This window comes from Acanthaster planci, linkage group LG12 (assembly GCF_054643075.1).
Source record: "Acanthaster planci isolate LZ-2023a linkage group LG12, COTS_SCS, whole genome shotgun sequence".
Lineage (NCBI taxonomy): Eukaryota > Metazoa > Echinodermata > Asteroidea > Valvatida > Acanthasteridae > Acanthaster > Acanthaster planci.
Window position 1 is genome coordinate 7,248,927 of NC_141788.1, and position 26,713 is coordinate 7,275,639.

A 26,713-nucleotide genomic window follows, 5' to 3' on the forward strand; every position below is an offset into this window, starting at 1 on the left:
CACTGGGTGTACAATGCACCAATATTGAAAATACTGATTAATCTTCATAAATGTTGAATTTGCCTGTCTGATCTAAGATAGAGTTGGAAATCTTTAAAGCAAAAGTTGGTTGTTTTCTTTATAAACTACTTTAGTTTATCCATTTTTTTCCCTTGCAGTTGGGGTATCTTCTGGCAATTCCATGCACACCTCGTATGCAGAAGGAGAAGGATTTCAACATACCTGGCCTTGAGTTTGTGGTGAGATGTTCTGCACATTCTCAAATAATTATGAACATGTATAAATCTTGGATTTATTTATTTCTTTTGTTATATTCTGGTCATCCAACAGCGCATTTAGCGCCAATTACAGGATAAAGTGACAATTAAATTAAACAGACAACGAAGAAACGTTTGGTTTTAGAGGTGGGAGGAAAACCCCGGATAAGTATTCCAGGGAAAACCCACAGAATCAGGCAGGGACTGAAAACCCAGTCCACATGCTGACGTAGGTGGGAATCGAACCCGGATCGCAGAGGTGGAAGGTGAGGAAAGAGCCACCATATCAAGCTGGCTCCCCTGTTTCTACATTACTCTTTTTTGGCATGCGCCAAAAATGCTGTGGTGATAGGGATTGATGATGCTAATGGCTATCGTTTGTGTTTTCATTGACTTTATTGTAGTTCCTCTCAAATAACATGGTTCACTACAAGAGTGCCAGGACAAAAGGTACAAGTGATTTATAAAACTCTATCGTTTTTATTTATGGGTTTATGACAATCACAAATAAAGGCTTGCTGATATGGAACTCTTGACTGCGACTCTGCATCTAGACATTATTGTTCTTTTTTTCATTTCCTTCATGTCAACTGCCCTATCGAAGCGACCCGGTCACCCTTAATTTTCCTTTTGCTCCCATTGGATAGACTTGACCCTGGGTCAGCAATTCCATGGACGGGAACAATGTGAGCCCACAGAATATATGCATATGGTGTATTTTATAGTTGCCTGAGATGGATGATCTACTGGGGCATTAATTATTGTTATTTTCTTCACCTTGGCTACATTTGAAAGCGCACATCAACGAGAAACCTGATGTGAAAGTACGGTGTTTGTTTGCACTAGTATTGGCTAGTGTTATGTTGAACTGATCTAGCACATCATGTCTTGGAGAAAGCAGTGCTCAAAATGATCCACATTATTACCAGACACCGTTGGTGCCACGAAAGTAACAAAACATTCCTCAAGGTTTGAGTTTGGATTTAAAACTCACAGAAACTTCCGTTGACCTGTTTTGGTTTTTCAGCACTGGATGTGAAGCTTGGGGACACACAGTGTGAAATAACAGGTAAGAACAGGTATGAAATCGGAACCATCCAGCGTTGTGCTTTCTGTTCATATTCTGTATCTTTCTGCAGGTTGAAAGCCCCCAGGTTATGCACATATTGCAGAGCTCTCTTCCACAACGATCCAAGGTTCTTTCACTTTTCAGTTACATTCTGTTTTTCATGGCAGATCTAGAAACCCAGATCATGCACAAGCTGCAGAATTCCATTCTGGAGAGATCCCAGGTGCTCTTCACCGTCATGCAGTATGCTGCAGAGCTGGACTGGTAAGTTTTTGAGCTATTGAATCTACTCCCAAGGCCAAAAACAACAGAATATGTGTCAAATTTAACATAAGTGAGGATTTTCCCTGGATTCAGGGATCATATGAGGAGTAGTTCTGGAACTCGGAATGGAGTTGAGCTGGAGACAAAGCTGAAATGTAGAACTTGGCCAAGTTGACCTGAGCCATTCATACTCCTACTGATTGTTTACTCCCGCCCTCGTCTGTTTCCAGCCTGCTATCCTTGGCAGCTGCAGCCAGAGATCAGAACTACATCCGGCCAGATCTGACGGAGGACAATATCATTCACATCTCCGGGGGCCGACACCCACTACAGGAGCTGTGTGTTACACCCTTTGTGCCCAACGATACCTTCTCGGGGGACAAGTACGGCAAGATGAAATTCCTGACTGGACCCAACGCCAGTGGGAAGAGTGTCTACCTCAAACAGGTTTGTGCTTCGGAGTGGGGTGACTTGGTAACGGGTCTTGGGTTTGAATCCAACCTGTGGAGTTGTGACCAGAGGAAAGACACCCTGTTCCAAACTGCTTCACTTCACCTGGCTTTAAATGGTCACCTTCGATGACTCTCATTCGGGACGCGGTGGTTGCTGTGTTTGATTTGACCCGCTGCATCCAACAGCGGGAAAGGTCGGATACCCCAGCGGTATGTTTTTACGGTTTTTAAGGAAAGCTTTTCTAAGTCCAAGAAGCAGGGGTAAGAATGATGAACCACGTGATGCACCATGCACACTTTAATTACCTGATGGTGTTCATTTCACTGTGTTTGTCATAGAAAAGTTTAGATTATTAGAACTGAGATGGGCAGAGTCCTGTAGCACCTGTGTGTCAAAGGAGCAAACCTGAGCATGGCCACTCACAGGCAGGGGTACTCTTGTGCCCTCTGATATCAATTTACTTTATTGTTGTCACTGTGTAGTACCAATATTATGAAATTTGACCAGGAGAAGGCAAAATTAATATTCAAATTTACATTCTATGAGTGTAAGATTCCAAGATCAACAGTCAGTGTCAATTACGTTTTATTGGAACTTGATGGAAACATACCTAAATGTCTTTTCACCGGCCTTTCATTCTTGTTACCAATGATTAGGTTGGCTTGATTGCTTTTATGAGTCACATTGGCAGTTTTGTGCCAGCCGAGGGTGCCACCATTGGCATGCTGGACGGTATCTACACCAGAGTACACACACTGGAGTCTGTGTCCGTCGGACTCTCAACGTTCATGATCGATATCAACCAGGTCAGATATTGATCAGTGACATTTTGTGATGAGGCCCCACAAAATTGTTTTGTGAAGATGAATATTATTAGGAAGCAACCTTTTAAATCAGGTATTTAGATGTTAGACTCACTTCGGAGTCTAGCAGCGTATGATTTTTATGTCTTGACTCTTGTAAAAAAATCAAAGCAATTCTGGCAAGGGCTCAGGCTCAACTTAGTTCTGTTTTCGAAGAACTTAATTTTACCTGGCCTTTGGAAGTCCTGTCAACTTTGGCTTGGACTGTGCAGTTAATTGATATCTAGAATTTAATCAGTGTCCTGACATTCCAAATGTATTATTTGTGGAAAAACTGAAATTTTGGAATTAATGAATTCATATTGAACTGACATTGCTCTTAAAAACTATCATGTTGTTCTCTGTAGAGGGGTTGTAGTTCTGGGTAAAACATCAGTCCATGGTTTTCAAGACGACGTTTGTCTATTCTGTGTTCAAAATTGCATCTCACTTGGGAATTGTTTGTCTTGAATTGGTGTCTTCCAGATGGCAGTGGCTCTAAATAATGCCACACAGAATTCACTAGTCATCATAGACGAGTTTGGCAAAGGGACAGAGACTGTTGACGGTGTTGCGCTGCTGTGTGCCTGCCTGAAACACTGGCTGGCCAGAGAAACCCTCTGTCCTCACGTCTTGGTCTCTTCACATTTCCATAGCATCATCAAACAGAAGATGCTGCCTTCGTCTCAGGAGCTTACCTACCAGGTAGGAAAGGAATGATGCCTAGAAGTTGTCTGGAACAAGCCGTGAATGATGCATTTGGAACTGGACCTGTAGTGTACTCCATAATTGTAAATGGATGGCCCAAGGCTGCATTTGTTTCACACAGATCTGGAACATGAGCAGTAACACATATTGGTTTACGGACACCCAAACCCGCCTAATGGATGGTAGGAACCAACGTTAGGATCACTGATCAAGATCCAGATCCATGTGAAACAAACAGGCCCCGTGTTCACAATATAAAGTGTAGAGATGTGAGTTTTGTTCCAAGTTCATTATGGTACAAGACTGAATATCAGTGATGTTCATTGATTTGTGTTTCTCGTTGCTCATCGTAGACCATGGAGGTTCTACACAGTGGAGATGAGATGGTATTCTTGTACCAGCTAATCGAAGGCCACACTGAGCTTAGCTATGCTAGTCACATATCGGCCCAGGCTGGCTTACCAGACGAGCTGTTGAAGCGAGGCAACCGGGTAAGTCAAACCATTGACCTGACCAATGAGCTAAATCGAGAAGAAGACATAACTGTTTCTTACTTTATTTATTTATATTATATATGTTATATATTATGTTAATTGCCAATTACAGGATGAAGTGATAATTATGAAAACAATGAAAAAAAGGTTCAGTTCTAGAGAAAGAGTATTCCAGGGGAATCCCACTGAGTTAGGCAGGGACTGAAAACCCAATCAATATGCTGTTCGGAAAACGTATTTAAAATGTCATGGAAATTGTAATATTTGAATCCTGTAAAGTCCTGGAAAAGTCTTGGAATTCACATTTAAGATTTCTACGGGAACCCTGTTTTTGTCATAATGCACCCCCAGCACCCATACAGATGCACTGCAGATATGCAAAATGAATTGTTAGTGCTCGGCCAGATGTGAGGAATTGGGAAAACAGTTGGGAGATTGTTTGAGATAGAAAAAGTTATCTCTTTTTCAGGCAAGCTCATAGCTTAGATCATTGGGTTGTGTCCTGGCTAGGTGACTGACCTACTTGCCCAGTGCAAACCAATCCATCGCGTGGACTCGGCCAATGTTGATGGCCGGCTGCAGAAGTGCCAGAACATTGCTGAATCCTTCCTGAAGCTAGACCTGGAGCAGGCCAACTTGACAGAGTTCTTCCAGGAGAAAGTACTCCCTGACAGCATGTGAGGAGTGGATTGTTCATAGGTAGATGGTAAGATCATTATCACATTTCTTGATGAACCCACATCAACAAATGTAAAATTTATGATCGGTCAGATTCATGTTTTGATATGATGGAGTTCAAAAGTACAGTCCATCATTTTGTGCGTTATGTTACTTTGAGTGAGAGAAGTGCTCCTGATCTGCAGAGTGCTTCGTATAAAGTAACCTTACGATGCTGGACTGCAGTGAATGCTGCATATTCTGATAAAAACAATATTCCAAAATCTTGATTTCAAATCAAGAGTTGGAGTCATGTTTTGTGTCCAAATTCAGCATGCAGGGACATGCTGTTATGCAGCCGATTGCAGCTACGCCATGTTGCGCATTGAATCAACAAATCAGTGCATCGTGTCAACGCTTGCTTGCGTGCCCTTAGACTTAAAAATGAACTACTGATGGTCATCTCCATAAAAGCAGCTTAAGGCACATTGTTGGTAATGGTCTTTTATTGCTTTCAGTTTGCCAGAAAGAATAATTCACAGGGTACATGTCGTTCCATAACCATCTTTAAACCTGACCCTCCTCAATCCTTCACCTGTTGGAGGACTGAGGAGTGTTAGGGTTAAACCAAGTGTGATATTCAACAATATCATCAGTTACTTTGTGGACACTTGCAAATGTGGGACTCCACTTTTAAGGAGAATACACTGAGTTGACAGTAAGGTGATTGTTCGGTTACGACATCAAAACATTTTAACTTGTAAATGAATTGTTTGAAGATGTATTGTCACCATCTGATTCCAGCAACTGAAACCTCTTTCTGACAGTTGGACTTAGTATTGTAAAGTTGTTACTGAGATTTTGCCTTCAGAATTTATTGTTTTTAAGCAGTCGCGTATTAGCAGTTTCAACTTGCGCAAGTTTCATGCCCCAGCGGTGTGATTTGACGGGCATATCCTTGATGTCAAAATGAAACACACACAGGCACAGATTGCTTATTTTGAGATGTGACTACAAAATGTCTTCAGACTTGGAATGATAATCCTTGAGTCTTGTGCTTCCCCCCCCCCAAAAAAAACCCCAAAAATACATCTGTCTTGTTGCTAGGAGGATGTTGACCCCAGTCGCCAGAAGTTTTTAAACATGTAACTTATTTAACTGGAACAGCAAAACTGTTTCAGCTTTATTATAATTGGAACCCGAGTTGGACTTAAATTTCTATTATGAAAAATGCTTATGTTCATCTTAATTATATCACCTACGGGTTCGGTGTTTATATTTACAATGAAGAAATAAAATGAGTTTCGCTTCATCTTTCCTGAGGACTTTTTATTTTCTTTTTGCAGTGGGAAAATTTCCTCTGACCTTCAGCACTTTCAACAAACATTAAATCGAATACCTCAATTCTTAGATCACACCTTTGAATTTGTACCAAAAAGGCAAAGAAAGTACATGACAAACTCCAGCTATTATGAACCCGCTCTCATTGAAAAATGTGTGTTGCAGAATTTTAATTCAGGTTTATTTAGCTGCAGAAACATGGTTGAACACTATAGGCCCTCTTGAAAGTGTCCCAAACTAGAGAGGGTTGGAGCTAAGAATAGAAGAGCATATTTTACAAACAAAATAAAACCATGCAATAAAACCTTGCAATTTTCCAATTCTCATTGAGACACTTTAATGGTTTAATTTTAGTGCTTAATTTTAGTTGAGAATTGCAGCATACGATTTGGTATACAACAGGATGACTTTCCTGAGCGTTCTTTTTCTCGTTGTCTAGAATCAAAAGCGGGCTTAACCGATGCCAAGATTTTATTGAAGGTGCTGAATTATCCATTGGCTAAAAGGTTACATTTGCCGTGAATTCAGCATCCAGTCTGATCTAGGACTGATAATATATTCAAGAATCATGATTACATGTGGTTATACAAAAGTTACTATTATTATTATTATTATAAACTTCGAAACTGTTCTATGACTACAGCTTTCTAGAGAAGGTTGTTTGTCTACCAGCTTCATTTTTTGATAATGAAAGCCTTCCAGTCTCCTCTAAAGATGACCTCACCCTCTTCTCCTTTCTCGGAGCACTTGGCACTCGCCAGACACTCCCGGACGTCACGCTGAAGATCAGGAGGGGCATCCCTGACAAAGTGGGCCGTGTGGGTAAAGAAGTCTAGCAGCAGCCGGCCATCCGTTGAAAGCTTCTCTGGCTCTCCCAGGCAGAAGGTGATGTTGGAGCGCACCTTGATTCGAAGCTCCTGGGCCACAGGGATGCCCTGACTGGCACACGCTACCTGGATGTCAGAGGATGTTGGGTGCTGGTCCTTTGTTTTATGCATCTGTAGATCGCTCTTCCACAGCTGGCCCATACCAGAGTCATCTTTAATAATATAAAAAGAAGAATTAATTACCCTTTCTCCTGTTGAAATTTCCCCGCATTCCTGAGTTTAATAAAGTGCTACTATAGTAATGTGATGCAGAGTAACGCCTCTTACGTTTTTTGGTTGTCTTGAGACCATACCTGACACTACTACAATCAGCATTATCCCTCCTGGTTCTAACCGGTCGTACAGATCCTTGAGAGATGTCTTGAGGTCCGGTACGTAGTAGATAGAATGCACGCTACTGATGAAATGGAACCTCGCATCGTGGTTGGTGGGCGTGGCTTGGAAGTCTTCCAGGGTCTGCACCCTCCAGTCGTAAGCCACGTTTGGCAGCTCCGATGCTTGATCAGCAACATGCTCCTTGTACTTGTTCACCATCTCAGCAGCGGGCTCTACGATGGTCGCATGGACGATATGATGGGGCTGTCTGCAGCTGCGGAGAATTCTAATAATCCTGCTTTCAATATCACCTGTATTCCCAACAAAACCAAAACCTCCATTTGGTGGTAAATTAAATTTACTAATTTTTGTAAATAAAAGTTTTAAAGGCATTACTTCCCTGTCGTGTAGTTCTTTCAACCTTCCTTTCAATAGCACACTGTTAAACATCTAATGTTCTGACATAAAATTACTGCAATCAATCCTGTTATTTTTTGTGTTTCCCAATGTGTCATGTATTTACCACGTACAAGTGTACATTCTAGTGTCGTAGTTGCAGGGACTGTACAGTTTGAGCAGCAGTTATGGGGACAATTCAAAGTCTGCACAAACTAGTCCAAAGTTTTCTAGAAAAAGAAAATGTCCCCTTAATGTTGCACTGACCAGAACCAATGTGTTTCAGGCCCTTTCTGTCATGGATCTTCCGTTATTCACATGAAGTTTTTAGAAGGGTTCCCGTAGAATGTTTGCATGATCTTCCAACTGTAGACCCTCACCCAACTGTGGACTCCTGCTCAACTGTGAACCCTCATTTACCCGTGGACCAGCCCAGGCTTGAATTTTTCCCCACAATAGCTTATGATGCTCAAAGCCACGGCACCATTGCACTGCATGGGATTGGGGTTTAAGGCCTAGATCACAACTAGTAGTTTAAGATGGTGTAGATTGTAAAGCAAAAACCAAACGAAAAACATGGGGGAGGGCGTAACGCCCCCCTTGGCGTGTCATTGGCCCTCACCAAACTGTGTACCCTGACCCAACTGTGGACCCTCTTGTCCTCTTGTTGATCGCCATCCCCAACTGATTGCAGATACATGTATAGAGTGAATATTGGACACGGGAAGGTCGTCGCCCTGATTAAATCACTGTAGGTCCAGATCTTGTCCTCATTCAAGGTATTTTGCCGTGCCTCAAAAGTGGAGCTTTTACACATTAAAGGGAATTGTGTTGATTTTGGTGTAGCTTCGTATCCCTTCATTACCTTTTCCTGGTCCGATGCTGAGAACTTTCAACGGATCCTGGCCGTTCAGGCTGACGCTCCAACCGCTGAATATCTCACTCAATTTAGAGTCAACCCAACTGGCCATAATGTTATCCCGGTCGGCGATCCGATGGAAGATAGCAAAGGCCTGGTGATAGAGATCTATATCATCCGTCAAGCTGCGCAGCGAAGCCATGCTGGATGGATAATAGCTTAAAAAACTGCACTGCCTTCAACAGGCTGTACCTTCTGTGACCGCCTCAAAAATGTGTATTTCTTCCCTGTTAACGAAGAAAATTCAAGTTATCTGTTGCCGTTTGCTGCCAGAAGAGGAAAAATTAAACTTGATGACGTGGTTTAAGAGACTACCGACAGAGTCGAGTCCGATTTGATAATGAAATTCGTGACGATAAATGCCTTCAATTAGCCAAGCCCCACTAGTGTGGCACGGATCACTCCAGATATATCCGAAGGCACACATCCGTCTACTCAATTTCGTGTCGGCGTATTGAACATTCCGGCGCACCCACTTATCATCGTGGGCACAATTTCTTTTGCACACGAACATGATTCTTGACCTTTTCGCTTTCTAAAAACCATTTATTGAATGATTTCACTCACGTTATTCAGGTATTTTCCAGTCTTTTTGCCTTTATCCATTCAATCTAACGGGCTCGCTCTCTCAGTTGCTATCTTTAAAATAAAGTCGTTGAGCATACGTCACTTGAACCCTCATTGTCTCGACGGCTGTTCCATGTCAAGATAACTAAACTGCTGCCAAAGTTTTGGAAGAGCCCACTGGTACATGTAGTATCTTATCGCTCAGTCCGTGTATTACATATGTCTTGACATGGAACAGAATATGTGTGATCAAGGTAACCACTGTTACAGGTAACAGTGGTACCTTGATCACAAATATGAGTATATATGCAACCATACGTGTGAAGCGTATTGCGCATGTCCAATGTGTATTAGACTTACGTTGCAGCCGTTCATCGTTATATCAACAGTAAAAACACCATCAATTTGTGTGAATTGCGGTAGTCAAGCGGTTACGGATTAATGATTTGTGATGCAAGGGGTGTGGGTTCGAATCACGGGTCGGAATTGTGGGCAGGGAGTTTTTTTTTCAAGGAAAATAAAGCCCGAATGCTATTGGGGCCTAATTTCACACGTGAAGTTTTTATGGTTGGTTGAGCATCTAGATGTCATGCATTGTGCATGGTTGTGAACCGTGGTTTGGCTTCATATGTGTGATTGCATATATAGCTCCAAATATTCAGAAATCTGCCAATGCTCAAGACATAGGCCTACGTCAACTGAACGCCGTATATTTTACGTCTTCAAAATCTTTTCCATTTTTATTTTAGGGGTAATCCCCAGTCGGCCCATACCATAGGAAAGAAAATAACTATTTCGTGTATTTATCACATCTTTTTTGGTTAAATCATTCCTGCTTTGCAGAGTGAAAGTGCTGCATTAACGATTTGGGGCAGATTACTGCTTTTTCGTCATCTGTTTGTCGTCTCAAGAAAATACCCGAGGACGCCACTACAATAAGTACAATTCCTCCTAGTTCTTACCGGTCGCACAGATCCTTGGGAGACGCCTTGAGGTCCAGCCTGGCAGGCTCAGCTGTTGATGACAAGGAACGTCATGCCATCGTTGGTGGGCGTGGCTTGGAAGTCTTCCAAGGTCTGCACCTTCCAGTTACAAGCCACGTCCGGCAGCGCCAATGCTTGATCAGCAACGCTCTCTTTGTACCTGTTCACCACCTCAGGTAACGGACTTTGCGACAGCTACATGGACAATGTTCGGTTGTCGGCGGCAGTCGAGGATTTTAATCGTGTTTCGGATGTCTCCTGTATTCACAAACAACGTGATGCAATCATGGTAATTTCAATACTTGTAACACCAGAAAAAAAGTTCGAGTTCCACACACCTAGAGATGCCCTTAGGCCTAAAGACTTTGATACGCATCGATTATCTACTTCATTTCAACCCCGGTCTCAACGTTAGTCTGTAGCTTCCCGCACTCGTAAACATAGTTTTTCACATTCATAATTTTTTTTCATAATTCAGGTATTAAGGCTCTGATTATGAGCACCTGTAGTACATTTGCTGAAATACTTCGTCCGTTTCAACTTGACCCACATCTCCACTTTACTCGGCCATTACGTAAAACGGCCTCAGCGACTTATTCCTGATTTCGATGTACCGGGTCACGAAATGGACATTTATGTATAAGTAAGGAGATTGTTTACTTGTAAACAAATGTTTGAAGATGCATTTTCACTATCCTATTCCAGCAGTTTAAACCTCCTCCTGACGGTTAGACTTAGTATTATAAAGTTGTTACTATTGGGGATTTCTGCATTCAGAAACCATCAATAAGCAGTCAAAATAAATAGTTTCAACTTGCACGAGTTTCACTCCCGAGCAGTGTGATTTGACAGGTGAAAATGAGCCATGTACCAGCACTGCCTGTTCATTTTCAGATGTTACTGCAGTATGTCTTCAGAGTATGAATGCTAATTCTTGAATCTTGTGCCTTTACCCTTTCCTAACCCCCTTCCCTTCACTCAAAAAAGAAACCCAATATATGTCAGACCAACTTGTACGATTTAGGCGTAATTTTTTTACGATTTGTTTATTCCGTTTACAACTGTACGATCCCGACTAAGACTTTTACGATTTCCAACTCGAACGTACAAAACCATACAGTTGTGTATAAACCTACGTAAGCTAGCACGGAGCCGGCCTCGTTATGCGCGCGTCAGAAATGTGTCGCTGGCATCCTGCAGTTTTGAGCATACGAGCTGCATAAGAAGCGGTAGAAACCAGCGTGGTTGAATCATCCGTTCGCCCCGATTAACGGTATGATGAACAGGGGGCGAATAGGCACGAATGCACTTCGTATGAAATGTGATTGTGTACGTCCCAGCATTGTACTGTACTGTACATGTACCGATATCGTACACGTCGTCTGTCACATTAGTTAGGCCAAGAAAATATAGCTCTGCTTCCGATTACATAGGGTCGGTAGGTAAAGATCTTTGGACATTGTTTGTGCTGATTGAATGGGACGAATGTTGCCAAAATTGTCCCAAAAGTGGTTAAAATAAAAATGTACCACAATTAATGCGGAAATATAATCAACAATTAATTATAAGTAATTACACTTGCTATATGACGCGAAAAGAAGTTTTTGACAGGTGTTTGTTTTGAGAGAAAAGACGACAGGATTTTTTACCCTTTTTTGTTTCTAATTTTCCAATTAAAATTCTTAGGGTCGCGCCGATAAATTAGGGTTGATCGGGAAACTGGAAGTGGAACTGCGATAGGATTACATGTACACTTTTTCATTTTGAAAAGTTGGCATCTCTCCAGGGAGGATGTTCTTCTAAGTCACCCAGAGTTTTAAAACGTGATTTATTTAACTGGAACAGCATCATATGTTTTCCATTTCAGCTTTACTACAGTTGGAACTTGAGTTTTATAATTGTAGATTTTGAAAAATGCCGATTTGTCATCTTAATGTTATCACTTACGGATTCGTTGTTTATATTTACAGTGGGAAAATTGAAATAAGTTTCCCTTTCCCGAAGTAATTTGCAGTGGAAAAAGTTTTTTCCGGACTTCAGGACTTTCCACAAACGTTAAATTGAATACCTTAATTCATAGACTGCACCTTTAAATTTGTACCAAAAGCAAAAGAAAGTACCTGATAAACTCCAACTGAACCTATTGTCTTTAAAAAAGCTGTGGTGAAGAATTTTAATTTAAATCCTGTGAGTTTTTTCCAGCTGCAGAACCATGGTTCATCCATCATATGTTGTTATATGTGATACTGTATTTTTGTGCCTTAGCTTGAAGTGGATATAAATGTGTTGAAACTAAACTAAACTTAACAAAACATACTTGAACACTATAGGCCCTCTTGAAAGTATTCAAAACTGAAAATGGTTGGAGCTAATAGAAAAGCATATTAACGAACAAGATCTTGCATAAAATCCTGCAATTTGCCAATTTTCATGGAGACATTTTAATTTTAAAGTGTTACTTATTTTTAGTTAAGAGTTGCACTCATATCAAGAACTTAATGATGCAGTTTACGACAGGATGACATCTCTGAGTTTTTCCCCACAGTTTTCTAGAATGAGAAGCAATCTTCTCCTATCCGCAATTTCATCGAAAACGCGGAATTTCCATAAATGCAGCACCCAGTCAGATGTTGGCACAACGTAAATTGTATTACCACTTATCTATTGGACTTGAAGATACTTTTTAAAGACAGGTTAAAAAGAGTTGGAACCTTGGACCGACAACGTATGTAAGAAATAATGACTACATGTGGTTATACAAAAAAGCTACTAAACTTCGAAACTGTTCTATGACTACAGCTTTCTAGAGAAGATTGTTTGTCTACCAGCTTCATTTTTTGATAATGAAAGCCTTCCAGTCTCCTCTGAAGATGACCTCACCCTCATCTCCCTTCTCGGAGCACTTGGCACTCGCCAGACACTCCCGGACGCCACGCTGAAGATCAGGAGGGGCATCCCGCACGAAGTGGGCCACATGGGTTAAGAAGTCCAGCAGCAACCGGCCGTCCGTTGAAAGGTCCTTGGGCTCACACAGGCAGAAGGTGATGTTGGAACGCACCTTGATTCGAAGCTCCTGGGCCACAGGGATGCCCTGACTGGCACACGCTACCTGGATGTCAGAGGATGTTGGGTGCTGGTCCTTTGTTTTATGCATCCGTGGATCGTTCTTCCCCAACTGGCCCATTCCAGAGTCATCTTCAGTAATTTAAAACAAAAGAAAAGAATAGTGTATTACTCTTTCTCCTTTTGAAATTTCCCCGCATTCCTGAGTTTAATAAAGTGCTGCTATAGTTAAATGATGCAGAGTAACGTCTCTCCTACGTTTTTTTGGTTGTCTTGAGACCATACCTGACACTACTACAATCAGCATTATCCCTCCTGGTTCTAACCGGTCGTACAGATCCTTGAGAGATGTCTTGAGGTCCGGTACGTAGTAGATAGAATGCACACTACTGATGAAATGGAACCTCGCATCGTGGTTGGTGGGAGTGGCTTGGAAGTCTTCCAAGGTCTGCACCCTCCAGTCGTAAGCCACGTTTGGCAGCTCTGATGTTTGATCAGCAACATGCTCCTTGTACTTGTTCACCATCTCAGCAGCGGGCTCTACGATGGTCGCATGGACGATATGATGGGGCTGTCTGCAGCTGCGGAGAACGCTTATAATCCTGCTTTCAATATCACCTGTTTTTCCCAAAAACCGAAATTCTCATTTTGATGGTAAATTAAATTTACTAATTTTTCTAATTAAAGAACCAGAGCTAAAGTTTTAAAAGTATTTCGTCCCTGCCATCTAGTTAAGTTCAGCCTTCCTCTCAATAACATACTGTTAAACTTCTAATGTTCTGACATTAAATTACCATAATCAATCCTGTCACTTGTCATCAATTTCAAAAGTGTTTCACATAGAGTGTCGTCTGTTTACCACATAGAAGTGTACATTCTGGCGTCATAGTTGCGGGGACTGTGCACAAGTTTGAACAGCAGTTATGGGGACAAATTCGTTGCAGGGACACACCAAAGTCTTAGCAAACCAGTCCAAAGTTAGTTTTAAACACCGACTGTCATGGACCTCCTGTTATTCACGTAAAGTTTTTAGGAGGGGTTGAGGCCCATGTCAAAGCTAGTAGGTTAAGATGGTGTAGATTGTAAAGCAAAAATTAAACGGAAAACATGGGAGATGGGCTTAAAGCCCCCCTTGGTGTGTCACTGGCCCTCACCCAACTGTTTACCCTGACCCAACTGTGGACCCTCTTGTCCTCTTGTTGATCGCCATCCCTGACTGATTGCAGATACATTGTACATGTACGTGTACAGAGTGGATATTGGACGCGGGAAGGTCATCGCCCAGCTTATATCATTATAGGTCCAGATCCTGTCCTCATCCAAGGCATTTTGCCATCCCTCATAGGTGATAACCTTTTACAAAATAATTAAAGGAAATCGTGTTGGTTTTGGCGTAGCTTCGTATCCCTTCATTACCTTTTCCTGGTCCGATGCTGAGAATTTTCAACGGCTCCTGGCCACTCAGGCTGACGCTCCAACCGCTGACTATCTCACTCAATTTAGAGTCAACCCAACCGGCCATAACGTTATCCCGGTCGGCGATGCGATGGTAGATAGCAAAGGCCTGGTGATAGAGATCTATATCATCCGTCAAGCTGCGCAGCGAAGCCATGCTGGATGGATAATAGCTTGAAAACGGGCACTGCCTTCAACAGGTTGTACCTTCCGTGACCGCCTCAAAAATGCGGTGGATTTCTTCCTTGTTATAACGAGGAGACGAAATTCAAGTTATCTGCTGCAAATTTGTTACCAGGAATAAAATGAAATGACGTGACATGGTTTAATTAGAGACTACCGACAGAGTCGGCTTTGATAGAGAAATTCTTATCGATAAACGCTTTCAACTAGCCATGGCTTGCTGGCTTAGCGTTTCCAAATCATTCTTACTGGTATTGGATCTTTCGCTAAATACCCCAAAATCAATACTTTGCGTGAAAAATGTATGTTTCTTTGGAACTGAATGCACTGAATAGACAGCAGGTAGTCTGAAAACAGAAAAGCGCACTTCGTATTCGTTGCAGTTCAAGTGTGGTACAAAGGGCCAGGGAGGGCTGTTGTGTGCAGTATTATGCCCAGATTTTTCATGCGCAATGATCATGCATGTATCGCATGTACACCGCGTGAATGCAGTATACAGGGTCAAGCTTGAGCGAGGGTCGTGACCTTGGCGCTGTGTATGACTGGATTTTGCCGGGTCCGATCCATACCCATTCTTGATCATGAATACCAACCTCCAGGCAGTCGAGTGTCTTGTTCCCCCTCAGTCTCACCCGGATGTTTGCACAGAGAGAGACCTAGTAGGCCTTACCGATGGTCTTCGTTGAGACCGTAAGCAATTATTGTTAAACAGTTGTATCAAAATGCATACACACTCGTCTGAGAAAATTAAGCGTGTGCTGCTTTGGCAGGGTGTCTCGTCTCTTAGGCGTTTGGAATTCACTGGGCTCACTCTGTTTCCCCCTGAACTAGGATTACATTCATGAAGTGACTGGTCAAGTACCTTCACATAGTTAGGCATTTTGCTACTGCACCGTCAAAAAAGGCTCATGAAACCAAGCCTCTCAAGGATTGCATCTATCTAAAATTAATAATAGATGTTTTTTTCTGAAGCTAAATGCAGTGGATTTCCCTTTGCGAAGGGTGGATCCGTCTGCCATCCTCTGAATCGAGTAGGCTGTTTGCCCTCGTTCAAGTCAACAGCCTCTAGTAAAAGGTGCATAAAGTCTCCCACAGTATTGCCAATGGCTTAGTATCTAGCGAGTAATCCACTCTCCTTCAAGCCAACCTTGCAAAAGGTGCGTCATGCAGTCTCCCACAGTCGTTTACCACAACGTAAAGGCTGGACTTCTGGGGAGTTATCGGCCCCGTGATGCCAATAGCCCCTACTATACAACTTATTTCATACAATGATTAACCCTAACAGCCCTCAATCCTCCAATTTTAATATGATTTTGCACACACCCAAGGGAGTTAGGTTTAAAAGATTGTATAGATCTGTGTTCATTATACATCTGTTTTAACAGTTCTTCATAGGGAAAGTACTTTGATAACGAAATGGCCATCGAATTCAGTGATTTGGCACAGACTATAGTAGTGCCTGCTCTTTGACTCCGAGTATAGCATAAAGATATACATAACCAGATGGATAGATAATGCTGGAGCCGTGAAGCCCAATGAACAAACTGTTATAGGTTAAACAGTGGTTACCTTGATCACAGATATTCAGAAGTCTCCAAATGCTCAAGACATACGTCAAGTGAATGCGTGTAGTTTGCGTATTTCAGTCTTTTCCATTTTTATTTTAGGGGTAATCCCCAGTCGGCCCATACCTTAGGAAGGAAAGAACTATTTTGTGTATTTATTACATCTTTTTCGGTTAAATCATTCCTGCATTGCAGATTGAAAGTTTTGAATTAACGATTTGAGTCAGACTACTGCTTTTTTCCTCATTTGATTGTCATCTTAAGAAAGCACCCGAAAACGCCACGAAAACGTGATGCGCTCATGGTAATTTCAATACACCAGAAAAAAGGGGTCTATACACCTAGAGGCGCCCTTACAGACTTTGATAGTAATGATACCGCACCGATTATCTACTTCATTTCAACCCGAGTCCCAACGTTGGACTCTACAGCTTCCCCCACTCATAAACCAAGTTTTGTTCAATTCAGGTATTTAGATTCTGATTATGAGCACGCGTAATACATGAATGCTGAAATACTTCTTCCGTTTCAACTTGACCCACGTCCCCACTTTACTCGGCCATTACGTAAAACGGTCTCAGCGACTTATTCCTGATTTCGATGTACCGGATCACGTAATAGACATTTATGTGTAAGTAAGGAAATTGTTTGTTTACTTGTAAATAAATATTTGAAGATGCATTGTCACCATCTGATTCCAGCAGTTCAAACCTCCTCCTGAGGGTTGGACTTGGTATTATAAAGTTGTTACTATTAGATTTCTGCAGTATAATAAAGTAGTTTCAACTTGCATGAGTTTCTCTCCCGAGCAGTGTGATTTGACAGGTGAAAATGAGCCATGTACCAGTACAGCCTGTTTATTTTCCCAGCACAGCCTCTTATTTTCAGATGTTACTGCAATGTGTCTCCAGAGTATGAATGCTAATTCTCGAATCTTATGCCTTTACCCTTCCCTACTCTTCCCGTCACTCAAAAAATAGCCCAAAATATGTCAGACCAACTTGTACGATTTAGGCGTAATTTTTACGATTTGTTTAGTCCGTTACGACATTACGATCTAGACTACGATTTTTATGATTTCCAACTCGAACTTCCAACTACATGCGTGCGTCAGAAATGTGTCGCTGGCATCCCGTAGTTTGTGCATACAAGCTGCGTGATTAGCGGTAGAAACCAGCATGGTTGAATCATTTCTTCGCCCTGATTAACGCTATTATGAACCGGAGCGATGAGGCACGATTGCACTTCCAATGCAATTTGATTGTGCACGTCCGAGCATTGTGCATGTACCGATATCGTACACGTCGTGTGTCACATTAGTTTATAGGCCAAGAAAAAATAGCTCTGCTTCCGATTGAATAGGGTCGGTAGGTGAGGATTTTGGGACATTTTTTTGTGCTGATTGAATGGGACGAATGTTGCCAAAAGTTGCCCCAAAAGTGATTAAAATAAAAGCTTACCAGAGTTATTGCGGAAATATAATCAACAATTAATTACAAATATAAATACAAGTGCTTTGACGTGGAAAGAAGTTGTTGATATGTGTTTGTTTTGAAACTTTTTTTTTCTTATTTTCCTATTGAAATTCTTAGGGTCGCGCCGAAAAGTTAGGATTGGTCGGGAAACTGGAGCAGGAACTGCGATAGGATTACACTTTTTCATTTTGTTGGCATCTCTCCGAGGAGGATGTTCATCCAAACCTGAAGTTTTAATACGTGATTTCATTAAGTGGAACAGCATCATTTGTTTTTCCATTTCAGCTTTATTACAGTTGGAACTTGAGTATTATAATTGTTGATTTTGAAAAATGCCGATGTGCCATCTGAATGATATCACTTACGGATTCGTTGTTTATATTTACCGGGGGGAAATTAAAATGACTTTCCCTTCATTTTTCTCGAGGACAATTTTTTACAGTGGGAAAATTTATCCCGGCCTTCAGAACTTTCAATAAACGTTAAATTGAATACCTCAATTCTTAGACTGCACCTTTAAATTTCTTCCAAAAAACAAAAGAAAGACCATGAGAAACCATGGTTCAACCGTCATATGTTACTATATGTAATACTGTATTTTGTACCTTCTATTGAAATGGATATAAATGTATTAAAACTAAACTAAACATGGCTGAACAGTATATGCCCACTTATCTAAAACTGAAGAGGATTAGAGCTAAGAATAGAAGAGTCTGTTAACAAAGAATATGTTGTATAATATCCTGCAATTTGCCAATTCTCATTGAGATACTTTAATGGTTTAAAGTGTTGCTTAATTTTAGCTAGGAGTTGCACTCATCAAGAACTTAAGAATGATTCAGTATACAATCAATGTCACGATTTCATCGAAATTGCAGAATTATCCATTGGCTAAAAGGTTACATTTGTCATAAATTCAGCATCCAGTCTGATGTTGGCATACGTAAATCAGATTACCACTTATCTATTGGACTTGAAGATACTTTTTAAAGACAGATTATGCACAAAGAAAAAAGAGTTGGAATCTTGGACTGACAACATATGTAAGAAATCATGATTATATGCGGTTATACAAAAGCTACTAAACTTTTCTGTGACTACAGCTTTCTAGAGCAGATTGTTTGTCTATCATCTTCATTTTTTGATAATGAAAGCCTTCGAGTCTCCTCTGAAGATGACCTCACCCTCATCCCCCCTCTCGGAGCACTTGGCACTCGCCAGACACTCCCGGACTTCACGCTGAAGATCAGGAGGGGCATCCCGCACGAAGTTGGCCACATGGGTTAAGAAGTCGAGCAGCAACCGGCCGTCCGTTGAGAGATCCTTGGGCTCACACAGACAGAGGTTGATGTTGAAACGCTCCTTGATTCGAAGCTCCTGGGCCACAGGGATGCCCTGACTGGCACATGCTACCTGGATGTCGAAGGATGTTGGGTGCTGGTCCTTTGTTTTATGCATCCGTGGATCATTCTTCCCCAGCTGGCCCATACCAGAGTCATCTTTAATAATTTAAAAACGGAGGAAAAAAAAGAAATTCTTACTCTCTCTAATAAAGTGCCGCTATAGTTACATGATGCAGAGTAACGTCTCTCCTACGTTTTTTTGTTTTTGGTTGTCTTGAGACCCTACCTGACACTACTACAATCAGCATTATCCCTCCTGGTTCCAACCGGTCGTAGAGATCCTTGAGAGATGTCTCGAGGTCCGGCACGTAGTAGATAGAATGCACACTACTGATGAAATGGAACCTCGCATCGTAGTTGGTGGGTGTGGCTTGGAAGTCTTCCAAGGTCTGCACCCTCCAGTCGTAAGCCACGTCCGGCAGCTCCGATGCCTGATCAGCAATGCGCTCTTTGTACTTGTTCACCATCTCAGCAGCGGGCTCTACGATGGTCGCATGGACGATATGATGGGGCTGTCTGCAGCTGCGGAGAACTCTAATAATCCTGCTTTCAGTATAACCTGTATTCCCCAAAACCAAAATTCTCAATTTCCTGCTTTCACATACCCCTGCCCAGCCTACATATGCAAATTTCCCATGTGCCTATTACAGTTTGCTGAAAAAACTTAATTATGCATTCTGCCCTTTGACCCTACACAATGCACTGTGGTCCCACCGCTAAGTTCGTCCTTCGTTTCTCAGCGCCTTTCGTTTACGGACGTGTCTTCATGGCATTTTCGGAGTTTCGAGTTCCCTAACCTTCCGCGTTTGTAAATTGGCTTGGTTCTTGAGTACAAATAAAAAGTATTTTCTGATCTATTGGTAAGAGTGCTTTCATTTGTATTTTGCATTTTGTTGTTCTGTCTGTTCCTTTTTGTATTCATTATCTATAGGTTAGGGCATGACCTACTGTTGGATTGTGTTGTGTATGGCCGTTGAACGGGGCCAGCCGGCAGCCCTCTGTTCTCAATGTGGTGCATGCATTCCAACAATAACGGCCCCAGGCTGTATGGGTCTGACCGCTGTCTTCCGAGGATGACGTCATTGACTCTGTGGATGGCCTGACCCAACCCAAGGGATGCTTTGCCTTCTTCAGCGCGACATGCTACATGTACTCCCATCTTCAGACCCTACACCTGCAGAGCATGGAAACACTTCGTTTAAACATCAGCATTCATGCCTCGAGTCGACTGAGCCGGTCTTCCCGGAGATACCCCTGGAGTACTCCTGCATGGAAATGATGAATGTCCTTGCAAAGGCTAAGCGCTGGCGCGCAATGCCATCCAGGGCTCAGTGCTACTACCACTTTCCCCAGGAAGATGTGTCTTGCTTTCTGTCAGCCCGGACATCTATGACACCGCTAGAGACAAGATCTCTTCTGATGCCAGTAAGCGCCTCACCTTCCTGGATAAGGACAAGGCCAACTTCGAGTCTGTTTTTTGTTGTCTGGATATAGCTTCTCGCTTTGACCTCTAATGTTTGGCCTTTCTCCTTCTTTTGGAATATATTGCCCGGGCTTGCAAGGAGGACTCTCCCGTCTCACCTGACTATATTGCAGCCATTCCTTCGTGCGTGGGCACAACAAGGGTCTTAACTCCGTCTTTGAGTAGTTCACCCACATCTCACTCCTAGGTACTTCCAGCTGCATAGCAAACGTTATTGACGCTATGAACAGTCCCCACAAGTCGGTCAAGAACAAACTTCTTGATCTACCCCTTCTCGGGGACGACTTGTTCACTTGAAAATGTACTAATGTCCTTGAGTTGGAGATGAAGTGCATGGAGACTGCCAAGAAAATTTCACTCCATAAACCTGTGGCTCCTCCACTGCGGCAGCCACCACCGCCACCAAGACAGCAGGCAGGCCCGTCCCCATCTTCATGCCATCCCTTTAAACGTCTGTTTCCGTCCCCAGCTCAGTCATCGAACCCCCATCCAGCTCTGCCCTCGACTGCTCCTAGAAGGTTCCAGCCACAACCCGCCAGCCATAGGTTCACACCCCGCGCCCCCGGTCCATCGGTCCATTCGCAGGGCAGTGCCAGTGACTACTCTCCTTCACCTTTGACGGTTGCCAATTCCGCACCCGTCGCCGGCCATCTGGGCAATCTCATCGGATTCTGGCTGGAAATCAATTTGGGCAGTTGAGTCCTTGCCACCATCGCCAACGGCTATATCCTCGATTTCACGAGCTCCTCATCGTCCGATATGGTTTCCGCTCTACTTCCCGTCCACACTACAGTTCCACGCGTCTGGCTCTCAAGGAGATTTCAGCATTGCTACGCAAATGAGGCATTATGCTGGTACACCGAAGTCAACTATCCACCGGCTTCCTTTCATCATTCTTCGATCTTGACACCCAAGGAAGAGCCGGGAAAATCGCGACCAATAATCTGAAGCCTCTCAACAAGTTCATCAGGCCGAAGTGATTTCGGATGGAGACCCTTAACATAGTCTTGGGTTCCCAACCGGTCCCGTGTTGGGCCGCCTCCACTGACCTGCGGGATGCATATCTTCATATCTCAACACACGAGCAGGACCGCAAGTTCCTTTGTTTCAAATATTGCGGCCACATCTACAATTTTCGAGCTCTTCCTTTGGGCCTCTGCACTTCTCCAAGGGTTTTCATCCGGGTTTCCTAGACACTCGCCGCTCACCTGCGACAGCGCAATGTTCTCATCTTCCCAATATCAAGACGACTGGTTGATCATCGGCCGTTCCCCCAACGAGACCAGGGCTTTCACCTCCCTCACCCAAAACATCACGATACGTCCGGGGTTTCTCATCAACTACGACAAGTCGAGTCTTACCCCATCTCAGAGGCCAACCTACCTTGGAGCGGTTCTCGACCTCCGCAAAGGCATTGCGACTCAGATGCCAGAGTGCATCCTCAACCTGCATCAGTGTGTTTCAGTTTCTAACGGCCAAGGCTCCTCCGGCGTTAGCCTACCTCCGTCTTCTCGGCTTAATGGCTAGCCTGGTCGACCGGGGCAAACATATCAATGTGTTGGAACTTCAAGGGGTGTTCAACACTCTTCGCCACTTTTGACGACTAGTAGGTCATTCTGTTCAAGTCTAAAGCAACAACTCCACGGCAGTGGCGTAGATCAATCAACAGGGCGGCACTCGCTCTCCTCAACGCTGCGCCCTTGCATGACAGCTATTCATGTGGACAAATGATTAAGCCATCCAAGCCATCCACATAGCCGGAACCAGCAACGACATGGCAAACGCACTTTTCGGAGTGCCGTCAGACCGACGGAGTGGACTCTTCATCCGAACATGTCAGCCAGATCAATGTGGAGATCAAGCATCCTCATATCGACCTCTTTGCATCCACTGACAATGCTCATCTCCCGACTTTCTGCTCCAGGTTCCCTCACCAACGGGCATGGGCGACAGACGCCCTACAGATCGACTGGTCGGGCCTTCTGACGTATGTCTTTCCTCCAGTCTCCCTCATCCCGCGGGTCCTGTCCAAGATAGAATGGGATCCATGTCGGATCCTCCTTGTTGCCCTTTGCTGGCCTCGCCAACCGTGGTTTTCAAGACTGACAAGATTCCTGGTACAATGGCCGTTAGTCCTTCCAGTCAGGGAGGACATCATTCATCAGTCGGGGATCCTCCACCCAGCATCGGAGGGTCTTCACTTGACGTGCTGGATGTTGTCCAACCATCCTTCAGAGCGTGGGGCCTTTCTGCGTCCATGGCAGCCGACTACAACATTTTACTAGATGGTGTGATGACCATGATGTTTCTCCGATCGAAGCTTCTGTGTACTCCGTCACAGACTTCCTCATGTACCTGTTCCACTCGGACCTCCAGGTTGCCACTACCCGCTACTATTTGTCGGCCTTAGCAGCTGTCAACTTGGGCTTCAGCGATGGGTGGACTGTCTCCAACAACGCTGCTATCCACCAGCTTCTTCGAGGAATGCTTGTCGAGCGTCCCCACGTCAAACGCCTCATCTTATCCTGGGATCTCAGAAACGTTCTACACGTTCTTGCTGATCCCCCCTTCGAACCGTTGGCTGACGCATCTGACCTCGATCTCAGGATCAAGCTGGCGTTCCTTCTGGTGGTCGTTACATCGAGATAAGGTAGCGAGCTACATGCCCTATCGATTGCCGATTGTCACATCCACTGGAAGCCTCACGGGGTTCGTCTCATCCCAACCATTGGGTTCCTGACTAAAATCCAGATGCCTACTGTCTGACCTCCTGACATATTCGTTCCCGATATAACCTCACTTGCCCGGTTTGGACTCCTAAGTGGTATCTTGCCAGGAACCGGGAATCTGATTCCCAACTTTTCATCACCACGAAGAAACCCTTTCATCCAACGTCTAAGGACACTATTTCCCGATGGATGGTCTCGGTCATCATCTTTGCCAATCGAGACTGGCGGCACAGCATGTACAACTCAGGCTTACGTCATGGCCCACGATGTTCGGGCTGCCCGTACATTCTGGTCATACTTCAGAGGGGATCCTCAAGCTGAAATCTGCCAGGGGGCCTGTTGGAAATCTCCCCCCACCTTCACCGAATGCTACCTGAAAGATTTTCTGCGGAGCGAAATGACCCATGGCAGAGCGACCCTGGGCTCAGTGGTCCAGGCAACATCCAGCACTGCTCCTGGTCGGGCGGTTGATAGCTAGACTTATTAGGGTCACTTGGTGAATGTCCACTCATGCGACGCCTGCTTTATGTTCTCCTAGTTATTACACTCCAGTCGCCGACCCACCTCCAGGGTACGGTGCCACTCTGCGTAATATGTAGGCTGGGCAGGGGTATGTGAACGCAGGAGACTCCTTGCCCACGTGGAGTGGGTTGGATCTCCTCGTGATACCCCTGCCCAGCTGCTCCCGCCCGTCCTTCCCCACTTTGGCTCCGGTGACTTCATGACTTCGAAAAGAAGGATGAACACGGTGGCGGGACCGCAGTGCATTTTGGAGGGTAAAGGGGCAGAATGCATAACCAAGTCTTTTAGGCAAATGAAAAATTTGTATATGTAGGCTGGGCAGGGGTAAGTATCACTAGGTGACCCGACCCACTCCACTTTGGGAAGGATTTTGATGGTAAAGTAATTGCCAAAGAACCAGAGCTAAACTTTTAAAGGCATTTCTCCCCATCATCTAGTTCATTTCAACCTTCCTCTCAATAGCAACCTGTTAAACTTCAAATATTGTGACATAACCACAATCAATCCTGTCATTTGTCCCCAATTTCAAAAGTATTGCACATAGAGTGCCGTCTATTTACCACATACAGTATAAATGTACATTCTAGTGTCATAGTTGCAGGGACTGTGCACAAGTTTGAACAGCAGTTATTGTGAAGACACACCGAAGTCTACACAAACCAGTCAAAAAGTTTCTTGTTAAAGAAATTGTCCCCTCAGTGTTACGACAGCCAAAGTGTTCAGTGTGTTTGAAAAACCCTCGGTCATGTATGAAGTTTATAGGAGGGTTCCCATAGAATGTGTACTCGATCTTCCAACTGTAGACCCTCAACCAATTGCGGACCCCCACTCAACTGTGGACCCTCTTGTCCTACAGTGTTGATCACCCCATGACTGTTTGCAGATACATCTACAGAGTAGATATTGCACACAGGAAGGTCAGTACCCTGATTATATCAGTATAGGCCCAGATTCTGTCCTCTTCCAAGGCATATGCCATCCCCTAAAGGTGGTAATGTTTTACACATTAAAGGCAATAGTGTTGATTCAGGCGTAGCTTCGTGTCCCTTTATTACCTTCTCCTGGTCCGATGCTGAGAACTTTCAACGGCTCTTGGCCGCTCAGGCTGACGCTCCAACCGCTGACTGTCTCACTCAGTTTAGAATCAACCCAACCGGCCATAATGTTTTCCCCGTCGCCGATCTGACGGTAGATAGCAAAGGCCTGGTAATAGAGATCTGTATCATCCGTCAAGCTGCGCAGCGAAGCCATGGTGGATGGATAATAGCTTGAAAAACTGCACTGCCTTCAACAGGTTGGACCCTCCGTGACCGCCTCAAAATTGCAGTTGATTTCTTACCTGTAAACAAGGAGAAGAAATTCAAAATGTCTGCTGCCATTTGTTGCCAGGAGAGAAAAAATGAAACTTGACATGGTTTAAGAGACTAACCGACAGAGTCGGATTTGATAATGAAATTCGTAACGATAAACGCCTTCAATTAGCCATGCTTGCTGGCTTAGTGTTTCCAAATCATTCTTACCGGGATTGGATCTTTCCCTAAATGCCCCAAAATCAACGATTTGGGTGAAAAAATGTATGTTTCTTCGGAACTGAATGCATTCAACGAAGAGTCAGTAAATTCTGGAACAGACAGAATAGCGCACTTCGCGTCTGTCAAGGTCAAGTGTGGTTGAAAGGGTGCGTGGTTGTGTGCAGTACCTATTGTGCCCAGTTTTTTTATTGTACAATAACCACTCTTGTACTGCATGTGCACCGCGTGAATGCAATACATGTCCAAGCTTGAGAGAGGGTCGTGACCTTAGCACTGTGGAACCATAACTGAATTTTCCCGGTTTGATCCATGCATGATTATGTATACCCACCACCGCCAGACAATCGAGTGCCTTTGTCCTCCTCAGTCCCCCTCATCTATCAATAAATGATTTTGTTCTGAACCTAAATGCGATGGATTTCCCCTTTGTGAAGGGTGGATCCACCTGCCATCCTCTGAATCTAGTGGGTTTTCTGCCCTCATTCAAGCCAACAGCCTCTAGTAAAAGGTGCTTAAGTCTCCCAATGGAATGGCTTGGTATCTAGCGAGTAATCCAATCTCCTTCAAGCCAACAGCCCCTTTCAGTAGTTCACCACAACGTAATTTAAAAGGCTGGACGTTTGGGGAGGTATCGGCCCCGTGATGCCAATAGCCCCAAGATATACAACTTATTTCATACGTGATTAAAAGATTGTACAGATCTGTGTTCATTATTCATATGTTTTCTTCAAAATCTTTTCCATTTTCATTTTAGGGGTTACAGTTGACCCATACCACAGGAAAGAAAATAACTATTTCGTGTATTTATTACATCTTTTTTGGTTAAATCATTCTTGCTTTGCAGAGTGAAAGTGCTGCATTAACGATTTGGGGCAGATTACTGCTTTTTCCTCATCTGTTTGTCGTCTCAAGAAAATACCCGAGGACGCCACTTCAATAAGTATCATTCCTCCTAGTCTTGGCCCAAGACGTCAGTGATCGATAGTTGTTTTATTTCTGTTGAAGAGCGCCCTCGTACACCTAGATTTTACTTACTCTCGCTAGCGTCTTGGGAATCTTACAGGAATGGGGGTGTAGCAGTTGTATGCAAATGTCCGATCTTCTTAAATATTTATAGCCTTGGTATTATAATTATGTCATATCCTAGGCCT

General features: G+C 43.6%; 4 protein-coding genes across 19 annotated transcripts in view; 1 reads left to right on the top strand and 3 right to left on the bottom strand.

Moving 5' to 3' along the window:
- The window catches only part of LOC110977798 (mutS protein homolog 5-like), a 101,097-nt gene that overhangs the window by 71,917 nt on the left and 2,467 nt on the right, over window positions 1-26,713 (top strand). For 9 of the 14 annotated variants that reach the window (XM_087144047.1, XM_087144048.1, XM_087144049.1 and 6 more), the window contains 9 exons: window positions 159-239; window positions 662-707; window positions 1,285-1,326; window positions 1,494-1,590; window positions 1,821-2,037; window positions 2,700-2,849; window positions 3,372-3,590; window positions 3,947-4,084; window positions 4,598-7,219. In XM_087144047.1, coding sequence (XP_087000173.1) covers window positions 159-239; window positions 662-707; window positions 1,285-1,326; window positions 1,494-1,590; window positions 1,821-2,037; window positions 2,700-2,849; window positions 3,372-3,590; window positions 3,947-4,084; window positions 4,598-4,768 — 1,161 coding nt within the window. In that variant the 3' untranslated portion in view covers window positions 4,769-7,219. Of the gene's footprint in view, window positions 1-158; window positions 240-661; window positions 708-1,284; window positions 1,327-1,493; window positions 1,591-1,820; window positions 2,038-2,699; window positions 2,850-3,371; window positions 3,591-3,946; window positions 4,085-4,556; window positions 7,220-10,012; window positions 13,839-18,010; window positions 18,296-26,713 lie in introns of those variants that run through there. The other 5 variants (XM_087144045.1, XM_087144043.1, XM_087144050.1 and 2 more) reach the window with 5 other exon arrangements.
- LOC110977804 (histamine N-methyltransferase A-like) lies at window positions 6,053-10,270 on the bottom strand. 2 transcript variants are annotated; one of them, XM_087144059.1, is made up of 4 exons: window positions 10,132-10,270; window positions 8,549-8,829; window positions 7,266-7,598; window positions 6,053-7,124 (listed from the first exon to the last, which is right to left on the bottom strand). In XM_087144059.1, exons 2-4 carry the CDS (start codon window positions 8,742-8,744, stop codon window positions 6,760-6,762), a joined length of 894 nt encoding a protein of 297 aa, XP_087000185.1. In that variant the 5' UTR covers window positions 8,745-8,829; window positions 10,132-10,270; the 3' UTR covers window positions 6,053-6,759. The 2 variants fall into 2 exon arrangements, with proteins under 2 accessions (XP_087000185.1, XP_022087934.1); XM_022232242.2 differs by lacking the exon at window positions 10,132-10,270 and adding an exon at window positions 9,170-9,463.
- Window positions 10,271-15,286, bottom strand: LOC147797108 (histamine N-methyltransferase A-like). 2 transcript variants are annotated; one of them, XM_087144057.1, is made up of 4 exons: window positions 14,632-15,286; window positions 13,501-13,833; window positions 13,033-13,347; window positions 10,271-10,410 (listed from the first exon to the last, which is right to left on the bottom strand). In XM_087144057.1, exons 1-4 carry the CDS (start codon window positions 14,825-14,827, stop codon window positions 10,325-10,327), a joined length of 930 nt encoding a protein of 309 aa, XP_087000183.1. In that variant the 5' UTR covers window positions 14,828-15,286; the 3' UTR covers window positions 10,271-10,324. The 2 variants fall into 2 exon arrangements, with proteins under 2 accessions (XP_087000183.1, XP_087000184.1); XM_087144058.1 differs by lacking the exon at window positions 10,271-10,410 and having other exon boundaries at window positions 12,294-13,347; window positions 14,632-15,284.
- On the bottom strand, window positions 18,323-25,674 carry LOC110977805 (histamine N-methyltransferase A-like). The gene is made up of 4 exons (XM_022232247.2): window positions 25,551-25,674; window positions 25,086-25,369; window positions 19,523-19,855; window positions 18,323-19,392 (listed from the first exon to the last, which is right to left on the bottom strand). Exons 2-4 carry the CDS (start codon window positions 25,279-25,281, stop codon window positions 19,028-19,030), a joined length of 894 nt encoding a protein of 297 aa, XP_022087939.2. The 5' UTR covers window positions 25,282-25,369; window positions 25,551-25,674; the 3' UTR covers window positions 18,323-19,027.